At 39.8% G+C, this 13,279-nt stretch overlaps 1 protein-coding gene across 5 annotated transcripts in view; it reads right to left on the bottom strand.

Moving 5' to 3' along the window:
* Positions 1–13,279, bottom strand: part of DOCK4 (dedicator of cytokinesis 4) — a 488,016-nt gene that overhangs the window by 195,290 nt on the left and 279,447 nt on the right. For all 5 annotated transcript variants that reach the window (XM_064289799.1, XM_064289800.1, XM_064289801.1 and 2 more), the window contains 2 exons: positions 12,130–12,262; positions 1,477–1,565 (listed from right to left, as the gene is read on the bottom strand). In XM_064289799.1, the coding sequence (XP_064145869.1) occupies positions 1,477–1,565; positions 12,130–12,262 (222 nt within the window). The remainder of the gene's footprint in view (positions 1–1,476; positions 1,566–12,129; positions 12,263–13,279) is intronic.

Genomic DNA, 13,279 nt, shown 5'->3' with positions numbered 1-13,279 from the left:
AGACAAGCATGCTTCATAGTTTATAAAGTATAGTTATTACTTCATGTTATAACCCACTACTGTTGTCTCCTTCTGGTCCTTTAGGGACTCTGCCCTCAATAGTAAGTACTCCAAAACTCTTGTTTACTTAGTGGTGTATGTAGGACTTTGTCCAAAGCAAATGACCATCAGAATCACATCAAATCAAATCAAACCCAAGTTACCTCCCCAACTCTTGGGAGAGGGAGGAGGAAGCTGACCTCATCATTCATCACAGCCCGAAGCATTCCCACATATGCGAGTCATGGAAACTAATAACTCTCACTGACCTGAACCACAAGGTTCTTGTCTACAGTTATTTTCTCTTTGTGGGCTACTGTGATCTAGCAAGATGTGCGCAGTCTGAAAACAGGTAGCCTGAATTTAAGTTCTGCTTCTGCTAATTGTCAGGAAAATTAGACTATAAGTTAGACTATTCAAGACACTTAAAAAAACAAGTCTTCAACTTAAAAAACAACATACCCAGTTCAAATAATAGCTTACCTAATTTGAAGTTTCTTTACATCAATTAAAGAACACAACTGCATAGTTTGTTTTAATATGGATTGGAAGGGGGTAGCAGTGAAACATATTCACCTAGTTCTTGTCTGCTAAACAACTGTTAAAAACTGTCAGTAATCTATATATGCTATACCCACTGCCACCAAGTAGATTCAAACTCATAGAGACCCCATAGGACAGTGCAGAACTGCCCTATATGGTTTCCAAGTTCTGAAATCTTTACGGAAGCAGAATGCCACATCTTTCTCCTATGGAACAAATGGTAGGTTCCAATCACCAACCTTTCAATTAGCAGATGCGAGCTTAACCACTGTGCTGCCGGGGCTCCTTTCCTATGCTATACAATGTATAATGCGTGTTATGTAATGTAACATCATATAATCTATAATGCCATATAGTATCTGAGTTCCCCTCTGAACAATTTTGCATTTAATTTTCTCTACATGACACTGAAGTCAACATTACTCTCCTCCTTAAAAGTGCACTGCCAATTTCAACATGTGAACCTGCATGCTTGTTCTCTGATACAGTAATGTAGCTTGCTAGCAGCCAGCTATAGGCATATTTTATTGGACCTTACTGATGAATTTCGATTTATCAAACCAATTCTACAAAACAGTCATGAACCCAAGCATATTTGTGATTTGGTTTTTAGCTCTTGGTAACAACTTAGAGATCTCAAGAACTGGTACCATTAGACAAATTCAGATCCTCTGCCTTGTTTCTTACCGCAATGGAATATATATATATATTTTTTTTTTTTTACTGAGAATTAAAGCTACAAGCCTATCATAGCACAGGGAGACCTACCAGAATGTTGACTGAGTTTTTCTAAAGTTAGAGAGTGACTAGACAGAAAAACAAAGTGCTGATCATTTTTCCCTTTCACATAGCCAAAAAGAGTATAAAACGAGAAGTATAAGGAATGAAACTCACCAGCGTTGGAGCCAGTCAAATTATAACGTGCGTTCAGTTTTTTGATGATGTTCTCGTGAATTTGGTACCACTCACTCTCTGTGTTACACCTATGAAAACATTAACACTCTGTTAAACTTTAATGATGTGTGAGAGCAAGCAACGACCTTAATGGCACACCTGTCCTTTTAGTTACAACCACTATAATGCATTACAACCACATAAGCCTCCCTGGGATCTCTAACATATGCGTTTCAGCATGGCAGTCCAAGGGGAGCAGGAATGTCTATATTTGGTGATGTCTGCCACCTGTCTTATGACTTAAGCACCTGGGATGAACAATTCATAGATTAGGAACGGAGAAAAGAAAATACCTCAGAGGACAATGCACAGTAGAAGGTAGGGCAGACTAAGAGGCTGATTCCCTGGACTCAGATTCTTATTATTCACTTAGCTTTGTTCTTTGAGTTAGTTATTTACTATCTCTGTGCCTCAATTTCCTCATTTGTACAATGTAGGTAAGGTACTACAACATTAAATAAGCTTAAACTAAACCCACTGCCATAGACTCGATTTCGACTCATGGTGAACCCATAAGTTACAGAGTAGAACTGCTCCATAGAGTTTTCTGGCATTAATCTTAATGGGGAAGCCCTGGTGGTACAGCGGTTAAATGCTTGAAAAACATCAGACGTTCAAACACATTAGCCGCTCCACAGAAGAAAGATGTGACAGTCTACTTCCAGAAAGATTACAGCCTTGGTAACCCTATGGGGCAGTTCTACTGTGTCCTATAGGGTCACTATGAGTCAGAATCGACTTGACAGCAATGGGTTTCTTTTGGTTTGGTGATCTTAATGGGAACACATTCCCAGGCCTTTCTTCTGTGGTAATGTTGCATGGGTATGAACAGCCAACCTTTCAGTTAGTAGTCAAGCACAAACCATTTGTACCACCTACGGACCTTATTAATAAGTTTGAGCTTAGGACAATGCCAGGAACACAGTAAATGCTCAATGAATGTTAGCTCTCATTAGCGAGTTTTGCCTACTATAACATGACAGGTCTGACTAGTATCAAATGCAACAAGTCAAGCAAAATGAAATTGAGATTAACACAACTGCACCTGAAAAAGGTTGACAGGATTTTCCAAAGGGTAATAAAAGTACCCTTCCAGATTTTCCACATCTGGGCTAAAGGTCATATATCTCTCACAACCTTCTCCATCTCTTTCTTATAGCTCTTATCACTCACTAGCTCATGTTATCTTTATTTGTGTACATGTTGTCACACGGTAGGCTGTTATGGTTTTTAAGGTTTGGCTCTAGGAATGGTTTATGTCTCCATTCCTCTTAGTACTGTGAAAGTCTGGGTGTATGTAAAATCATCAGCTGTATGAATAAATGGCTGGTTGGCTCACTGGCCAGTGACTCCTGATGACTAATGCACATTTGGGCCTGCTACTCCCTTTTAACTGGTCTTCCTTACAGGCATATGGATATTACCCTATCGCTGACAGCATTGTACTTCAGGATAGATCTTGAAATATTCTTTTTGACAATGAATACGACACCGTTCCTCATGAATTAGTCATTCTTAGCATAGTAGATATAATCTCCAATTCAAAATGGTCAATACCAGTCCATTTCAGCTCACAAATGCCTACAATATTGATCTTTATGTGTCCTATTTAATTTTTGAAAATGTGCACTTTTTCTAGATTCATACTTCATACATTGCATGCAGCTGTTTCTTCTCACTTTGAGTCATTCCACATCAGCAAAAGAAGGTCGTGAAAATTTTACTCAAACCATGTCATTAAGGTTGACTCTGCTTTGAGGAGGTAGCTCTTCCTCAGTCGTATCTGAAGTGACTTCCAACCTGAGAGGCTCATCTTTTAGCACTCTATCAGACAATATTCTGTTGCGATTCATAATGTTTTCACTGGCCACTTATTTCAGAACTATATTGCCAGGTTCTTCCTCCTAGTTTGCTTTGTCTAGAAGTTCTTTTGAAACCTGTCCACCGTGGGTGACTGTCCTGGTATGTGAAATACCATTGGCATAGTTATCAGCATCACAGCAACACAAACACTACCATAGTATGACAAATTGACAGAAGAGTGGTGGTATCCATACAGCTAAAAGGAAGCCCAGTTAATAAAACTATTTGTGAAATTTACCACTAATGCCAAAGATGAAGAAAATGAAGATTTTCATCAACTTCTGCAGTCTGAAACTGATCAAAGACGCAATCAAGGTGCATTGATAATTACTGGTAATTGGAATGCAAAAGTTAAAAACAAAGAAGAATCAGTAGCTGGAATATACATCCTCGGTGATAGAAATATATTTCTTCACCAACACAGATGGTGACTATACACTTGGATCTCTCCAGATAAAATACACAGGCATCAAACTGAATACATCTGTGGAAAGAAACCATGGAGAAGCTCAATATCATCAGTCAGAACAAGGCAAAGGCCTGACTGCAGAACAAGATTATTTTCTCACATGCAAGTTCAAGCTGAGCTGAAGAAAACTGAAACAAGTCCATGAGAGCCAAAGTATGACCTTAAATATATCCTACCTGAATTTAGGATTATCTCAAGAACAGATTTGACACACTGAACAATAATGACTGAAGAGCAGACAAGTTGCGAGATGACATCAAGGACATCATACATGAGGGAAGCAAAAGGTCATTAAAAAGACAGGAAAGAAAGAAAATACTAAATTGGATGTCAAAAGAGATTCTGAAACTTGCTCTTGAATGTAGAGTAGCTAAAGTGAATGGAAGAAATGATGAAGTAAAAGAGCTGAAGAGAAGACTTCAAAGTTCTATAAGGAAATGTGCAAAGATGTGGATTTAGAAAACCAAAAGGGAAGAACATACTCAGTATTTCTCAAGCTGGAAAAAATGAAGAAAAAATTCAACCCTTGAGTTGCAATATTGAAGGATTCTATGGGCAAAATGTTGAATGATGCAGGAAGCATCAAAAGAAGATGGAATGCCAAGAAAGACCTACGTAAGTGGAAAAACACGCCTTGCTCATGGATAGGAAGACTCAACATTGTAAAAATGTCTATTCTACACAAAGCGATCTATAGATACAATGCAATCCCAATCCAAATACCAGTGATTTTTTTTAATGAGATGGAGAAACAAATCACCAACTTCACATGGAAGGGAAAGAGGTCCCGGATAAGTAAAGCATTACTGAAAAAGAAGAACAAAGTGGGAGGCCTCACACTACCTAATTTTAGAACATATACCATACTGCCACAGTAGTCAAAACAGCCTGGTACTGGGTACAACAACAGATACATAGACCAATGGAACAGAATTGAGAATCCAGACATAAATCCATCCACATACAAGCAACTGATATTTGACAAAGGCCCAAAGTCTGTTAAATGGGGAAAAGACAGTCTCTTTAACAAATGGTGCTGGCATAACTGGATATTCACCTAGAAAAAAATGAAACAAGACCCATACCTCATACCATGCACAAAAACCAACTCATAATGGATCAAAGACCTAAACATAAAATCTAAAACAATAAAGATTATGGAAGAAAAAATAGGGACAACGCTGGGAGCCCTAATACATAGCATAAACAGTATACAAAACATTACTAACAACAACAACAACAACAAACTTACTAACAATGCACAAACATCAGAAGAAAAATTAGATAACTGGGACCTCCTAAAAGTCAAACACCTATGCTCATCCAAAGACTTCACCAAAAGAGTAAAAAGATTACCTACTGATTGGGAAAAAGTTTTTAGCTATGACATTTCTGATCTACATGATACTGCAAACACTCAACAACAAAAAGACAAATAACCCAATTAAAAAATGGGCAAAGGATATGAACAGGCACTTTACAAAGAAGACATTCAGACTGCAGATACATGAAGAAATGTTCATGATCATTAGCTATTAGAGAAATGCAAATCAAAACTACAATGAGATTCCATTTCACCCCAACGAGGCTGGCATTAATCAAAAAAACACAAAATAATAAATATTGGAGAAGTTGTGGAGCGACTGGAACACTTATACACAGCTGGTGGGAATGTAAAATGGTACAGTCACTTTGGAAATCAATTTGGTGTTTCCTTAAAAAGCCAGAAATAGAACTACCATACATCCCAGCAATTTCGCTCCTTGGAATACACCTTAAAGATATGAGCCTTCACATGAACAGATACATGCACACCCATGTTCACTGCAGCACTGTTTACAATAGCAAAAAGATGGAGGCAACCAAGGTGCCCAGCAACAGATGAATGGATAAATTATGATATAGTCATACAACGGAATACTACACAACGATGAAGACCAACAATGAATCTGTGAAACATTTCATAACATGGAGGAATCTGGAGGGCGTTATGCTGAGTGAAATTAGTCAACTGCAAAAGACAAATACTGTATGAGACCACTATTGTAAGAATTCTAGATAAAGTTTAAACACAGAAGAAAACATTCTTTGATGGTTACAAGGGCAGGGAGGGAGGGAGAGGGATATTCACTAATTAGATGGTAGACAAAACTTTTTTTAGGTGAAGGGAAGGGCAACACATAACACAGGGATAGTCAGCACAACTTGACTAAACCAAAAGCAAAGAAGTTTCCTGAATACAACCAAACACTTTGAAGGCCAGAGTAGCAGGGATGGGGGTCTGGGGCCCACAGTTTCAGGGTCAACTGGCATAATAAAATGTATTAAGAAAACGTTCTGCCTTCCACTTCCGTGAGTGGTGTTTGGGGTCTTAAATGCTAGCAAGCAGACATCTAAGATGCATAAATTGGTCTCAACCCACCTGGAGTAAAGGACGATGAAGAACACCAAAGACACAAGGTAAATATGAGCCCCAGAGACAGAAAAGGCCACATAAACCAGAGCCTCCATCAGCCTGAGACCAGAAGAAGTAGATGGTGCCTGGCTACCACCGATCACTGCCCTGACAGGGAACACAACAAAGAATCACTGATGGAACAGGAGAACAGTGAGATGCAGGTCTTAAATTCTCGTAAAAAGAGTAGGCTTAATGGTCTGACTGAGATTGGAGGGACCCTGACAGTCATGGTCCCCAGACCCTTTGATAGCCCAAGATTGGAACCATTCCCAAAACCAACTCGACAGACAGGGATTGGCCTGAACTATAAGATCGACAGTGATGCTGGTGAGGAGTGAACTTCGTGGCTCAAGTAGACACATGAGACTATGCGGGCAACTCCTGTCTGGTGGTGAGATGAGATGGAAAAGGGGGACAGGAGCTAGTTGAATGGACATAGGGAATACAGGGTTGAGAGGAGGAACGTGCTGTCTCATCAAGGGGAGAGCAACTGGGAGTGCACAGTGGGGTGGGTATAGCTTTTTGTACAAGAGACTGACTTGATTTGTAAACTTTCACCTAAACCACAATAGATAAATTAAAAAAAATAAATAAATAAAAAGATGATGGAAGGAATACACAGAGTCACTATGCCAAAAATAATTGGCCAAAGTTCAACCATTTCAAAAGGTAGCGTATGATTAAGAACCAATGGTATTGAAGGAAAAAGTCCAAGCTCCACTGAAGGCACTGGCAAAAAACAAGGCTCCGGGAACTGACAGAATACCAACTGAGATGCTTCAACAAATGAATACAATCCTTGAAGCACTCACTCATCTACGTCAAGGAACTGGGAAGACAGCTACCTGGACAACTGTCTTAGTCATCTAGTGTTCCTATAACAGAAATACCACAAGTGGATGGCTTTAACAAAGAGAAATTTATTCTCTCACAGTCGAGGAGGGTAGAAGCTCACATTCAGGGTGCCAGGTCCAGGGAAAGGCTCTTTATCTCCGTCAGCTCTAGGGAAAGGTCCTTGTCATCAATCTTCCCCAGTCAAAGAGCTTCTCAGCACAGGGACCCCGGGTCCAGTGGACACACTATTCTCCTGGGTCTTGTTTCTTGGTGGTATGAGGTCCCAATGCCTCTCTGCTAGCTTCTCATACGTCTTGAAAGAGGCTGCCTTAAGACACAACCTAATCTTGTAGATTGAGTACTGCCTCATTAACATAACTGCCAATAATCCTAGCTTATTTACATCATAAAGGTAGATTTACAACACATAGGAAAATCACATCAGATGACAAAATGGTAGACAATCATACAATACTGGGAATCATGGGCTAGCTAAGTTGACACATATTTTTTGGGAACACAGTGCAATCCATAACACTAACCAAGTAGAGCTGATCCATATTTGTGCCCATTGCAAAGAAAGGTGATCCAACAGAATGTGGAAATTATGAAACAATATCTTTAATATCACACAAAAGCAAAATTCCGCTGAAGATAATTTAAAAATGGTTGTAGCAGCATATCAACAGGGAATTGCCAGAAATTGAAGCCGGATTCAGAAGAGGATATTGAACAAGGGACATCATTACTGAGGTAAGATGGATCTTGGATAAAAGCAGAAAATACCAAAAATATGTCTACCTGTGTTTTATTGACTATGCAAAGGTATTCCATTGTGTGGATCATAACAAATTATGGATAATATTGCAAAGAATGAGAATTTCAGAACAGTTAATTGTGCTAATGTGGAACCTGTACATAGACCAAGGAGGCAGTCATTTGAACAGAACAAGGTGATACTGCGTGGTTTAAAACAAGGGAAGGTGTGCATCAGGGCTGTAACCTTTCCTCATACTTTTTCAACCTGTATGCTAAGCAAATAGTCTGAGAAGCTGGACTATATGAAGAACTGGCATCAGGATTGGAAGAAGACTCATTAACAGCTTGTGATATGCAGATGATACAACCTTGTTTACTGAAGGTGAAGAGGACTTGAAGCACTTACTGATGAAGATCGAGGACTACAGCGTTCAGTATGGATTGTACCTCAACATAAAGAAAGCAAAAATCCTCACAACTAGACTAACAAACAACATCATGATAAATGGTGAAACTGTTGAAGTTGTTGAGGACTTCATTTTACTTGGATCCACCATTCACGCCCATGGAAGCAGCAGTAAGAAATCAAATGATGTGTTGCATTGGGCATATTTGCTGCAAAAGACCTCTTTCAAGAGCTAAAAAGCAAAGATGTCACTGTGGGGACTATGGTGTGCCTGACCCAAGCCATGGTGTTTTCAACTTCCTCACATGCATGCGAAAGATGCACAATGAATATGGATGATCAAAGAAGAACTGATGCCTGTCTTAGTTATTTAGTAGTTCTATAACAAGAATACTACAAGTGGGTGGCTTGAACAGAGACAAGTTTATTCTCTCACAGCCCAGCAGGCTAGAAGTCCAAATTCAGGGCATCAGCTCCAAGGGAAGGCTTTCTCTCCCTGTTGGCTCTGGAGGAAGGTCTTTCTCATCAATCTTCCCTTGGTTGGAAGCATCTCAGCACAGGAACCTCAGGTCCAAAGGACGTGCTCATCTCCCAGCATTGCTTTCTTGGTGGTATGAGGTCCCATGTCTCTCTGCTCGCTTCTCTCTTTTATATTTCAAAACAGATTGGCTTAAGACACTACCTAATCTTGTAGATCTCATCAATATAATTGCCACTAATCCATCTCATAATGTCATAGTGATACCATTTACAACACATAGGGAAATCACATCGGATGACAGAATGGTAGCCAATCATACAATACGGCGAATCATGACCTAGCCAAGTTGACAGATATTTTGGGGGGACATAATTCAATCCATGACAATGCCTCTGAATGATGGCATTGGTGGAGAATATTGAATATACCATGGACTGCCAGAAGAACAAATTTGTCTTGGAAGAAGTATAGCCATAATGCTACTTGGAAGCGAGGATGGTTGAGACTTCATCTCAAGTACTTTGGACATGTTATCAGGAGGGACCAGTCCCTGGAGAAGGACATCATGCTTGGTAACACAGAGGGGCAGAGAAATAGCAGAAGACCGTCAATGAGTTGGACTGACATGGTGGCTGCAACAATGGGCTCAAACATAGCAATGCTTATAATGATGGTGGGACCAGGCAGTGTTTCCTTTTGTTGTACATAGGGTTGGTATGAGTCTGAACCGACACAACAGCACTTAACAACAAGAAAAACAACAACCTGCTTTTACTGCCTCAACTTCCCAATTATCCTGGGAGGGACTTTCCTCATCTGGACATGTTAGCAAATTTGCCACAATCTTTTATTAGCCATGAGCGCTCCCTCCCAAGAGAACTGAAAATAAGATTCTATAGCACCATCCATCAAAATGTACTACTGTACAGATTCCTTTCCTAGAGCTCTTATCTGTAGCAGATAATTCACAATGATTTGCTTACACATATATATATTTTTATTTTATCACCACAGGCTTTTCCAAGAGGAACATGATGGAGGTTATTTTCCAGCTGGTTAACAGTGGGGTACCAAACAGAGCACTGAATCTTGGAAGGCAGGAAAATTAAGATGGAATGAAATCATCCTACCTGTCCAGCTGAAGATACCAAATTGCCATTTAGCACATTCTGCTTCTAGTTTTCTTATTTCAGCCCAGTGGGGAAGGAAGGAAGATGGCTTGCTTTCTATTAGATTATTAAGTGACTCCAGAATTCATGCTTTTAACCTACAAAGCTCTGAATAAAATCAAAACTCCTAAAGTATGTGACTGGAATGTCGTCCAGGCTCAGGCCAGGCCTTTGTTGCTGTTCTGTATTTGAGTGCTGATTCACTATGGATTAAGCAGCCCTAGGAATTTGAAATTTCTTCTGAATTGTTTTTAACAGGCACTTTCCTAAGAAGTTTTACTAACTTCACAGTTCCTTCTTAATCTACAGTGACTATTTTGACAGGTTAGTATTCCTTCTTGTGGGGGCTTTACAATTTGCTGAACTAGCATTTTAAAGAGATCTCTCTTCCAGCAAGAATTATCCAGAACCGTATTTGATGTTTAAGCAAAAACACACAATAAAAACCACGAAGGGCAGCACAATTTATTTTCACACAAGTGTCTCTCATAGGCAGAGCTGGAATTCGTGGGTCTTCCTCAGCTGGCTGCATAATCAAGGCTAACACATGTAACTGTGGGCCCACAGTTTACCCAATGGCAAGATAAATATAGCACTTGGTACTCACACCTAAGAAGTATATTCTAAGTGATGAGACTGTATTTGTGAAGAAGTTTAGTTTTCTTAAAAAGCTATGTCATGTAACAGCATCATTACGGTACTGTAAGACAGTGCTGTGAAACAGCACCCAGAAACATAAAACCTGGGGTCAACATGATAGCTCAGGTTCTAGAGTTAGATGGTTCTGACTTCAAATCTGGGTCCCTTCCTTATTAGCTGTATGATTTGAGCAAGTTATTTAGCATCTCTGTCCTCTTACGTGTAAATCAAGATAACAGCATCTGTTTTGGGACTTTGTTATGAGGAAAAAGTGGTACGATGTGAGCTAAGTATTTAACACAGTTCCTAGCACATAACAAGTGCACAGTAAACGGTGGATACTATCATCAGTATTGTTTAAAATAAATCATGTTTTCTACTACCAGTAGAGCTTAGAATGAACAGTGACATGAATTTACCCCAACTGCTGAAAGTGAGGGTGCCATGTGATAAAAAAGCTTCTGGTAGTATAAGCGGTTAATGCGCTTGGCTGCTAACCAAAAGGCTGGAGGTCTGTGTCCACCCAGAGGCACGTTGGAAGAAAGTCCTAACTATCTACTTCTGAAAGATCAGTCACTGAAAATCCCATGGAGCACAGCTGTTATGAGTCGTAACTGACTCTACGGCAACTGGTAGACAGGTAGCAGCTTCGCCGAAAGTTTTCAAGTTTAAAATCAAGGTCATATATTTTATCTCTATTAAAGGAGATAAGGAGAGTTTTCTGATCTTAATCCATAGGCTACAGACAAATCTTTGTCAGCTAATTAGGAGATGTGTGGCTCAGGTCCGGGGGGCTCTTGGGTGGAGTGTGGGGAAATCCAGGGAACCCTCGGGGTGGTGAAAAAGCAATTTCGTAGACAAGAGGCCAGTTGCGCTACCTGCACGTATGAAAGAAAAACTCTTGACATACGCTGGATATAGCAACTCAAATGCCTGAATAGAAAACTAGGGCAAGCTCGCTCATGGAGGTCACCAGCAGCGTGGTTCTCAAACCAGGCATGTGGGAACCCCAGGGGTCTACTCTGACGACTTCACTGTAGATCAGCTCTCAAAGAGCAAGCTAGTGGGGGATACTTGAGACGGGGTGATTCAACACCATGTGTATGTAAAACCTATCTTAGGATATGGAATACACTAAGTGACTTCCTCTGTGGAGTAAGGAGGGAAATCACCTGAGCTTCTCTCTTTTAATTCTAATTAACTTACATTAAAAATGATTTCCCTTTTTCAAGGATAAATTAATTGACTGCGGGTAAAGATGTGTTAGGAGTTAAATTCACAGGGGAAACTCTATGCAGTGGACAGTTCACATAATTGATGTATTCTGTATTCATTGGTAGTCACAAATGCACAGAGTGATTTGTAGGCTCACTTGTAGTGAATCTACAGATTCTTGTTTTCCAGAAACAGCTCTTGAGCCCAACCCATCCCTTGCTCTTCCATTACCCATATGACCAGTAGGCTCTACATGTGACCTGCTCCCACCCTAGTCCCCACCACAGGCACATTTCTTACATGTACACTTTTAGGATGAGGTCATCCTTTGTCTCTCCTGTCAGCAGGTCAGCGATGCTGAGAACTGCACAGCCAAAGGGTCGTCGGTATTGGACACTACAGGCATTCTTCTTTTCTCCTGCCGCCATTCGACCTGTCCAAGAGCAAACATGACCCATGGAACCATTTGATTAGATGCATCTTAAGGAGAGGAACATACAGCTCTATAAGATAGGCCATGTGAAATCTAAGTAACTGGGCAATGGAATGAATGCTGACTTGTGAAGATGCCATTTAAGTTCTGGACTGTTCTCTCCAACCACCTAGCTTGGTGACTTCAGGCAAGTAGCTTTAGCTCTGGCTATCAGTTTTCATCTGTAAAACAGGAGGATTAGAGCCTATACCATGTTTGGGAACCCCTCTCCTGAGGGATTTCTGAGTGCCTCCCAAGGGCTCCTTGTCATTAAAGGCAGTGATGGTGCCTATTTTCTTTCCTTTTTTTTTTTAAGAGTTCACCTTTTAGAAAATATTTAAAAAATTTTACCTTTGAAAGGAAAGTCTGAAATTCTCTGAATTACAGCAGTGCGCACAGCTGGCAGTTAGTGGTGATCAAAGGATCATGTCCCTGACTTAGTGGCCCAGCTGTTTAAGCTCAGTCGAACACTGAAATCTTTTGGTGTGGTTTTGAATATTGTAAGATTTTAACTGGCTTAAACTGTCATCCAGTTTTAAAAATGTTATTGATATAGTGTAATTAATTATTGGTACTTAACCGTCAATGGACAATTTTGAAGACAGGAAGTAGAAACTACACTGATGCTGAAATATATATATATATTGAATATTGTTACAAATTGTATTAGGATGAAATATATACTCCAAACTTTGTCAACATCACGACCTAAGACATCATTTTTTTTAATTAATCATTCCTTGTAAATGCAAGATCACGAAGTGTTTAGGAGATTTCTGGGTGGAGTTTTTCAAAGTTATTTAACATCGTGAAAGAGTTTATTCGTCAAAAAAAAAAATAGAAAAATAAATAAAGCTTGGAAAACTCTGAATGAGATTATTCCTAAAGACTCTTCTACCTCTCAGTTCCAATGAGTTTATATAAGGGTACAGCACGCATATCAGTCTATTGTCATCTACTTCACCTGGAACTATGCAA

Source organism: Loxodonta africana, chromosome 8 (assembly GCF_030014295.1).
Source record: "Loxodonta africana isolate mLoxAfr1 chromosome 8, mLoxAfr1.hap2, whole genome shotgun sequence".
NCBI lineage: Eukaryota > Metazoa > Chordata > Mammalia > Proboscidea > Elephantidae > Loxodonta > Loxodonta africana.
Note: the sequence above shows the minus strand (reverse complement) of the source record. Positions and strands in the feature narration are given on the sequence as shown.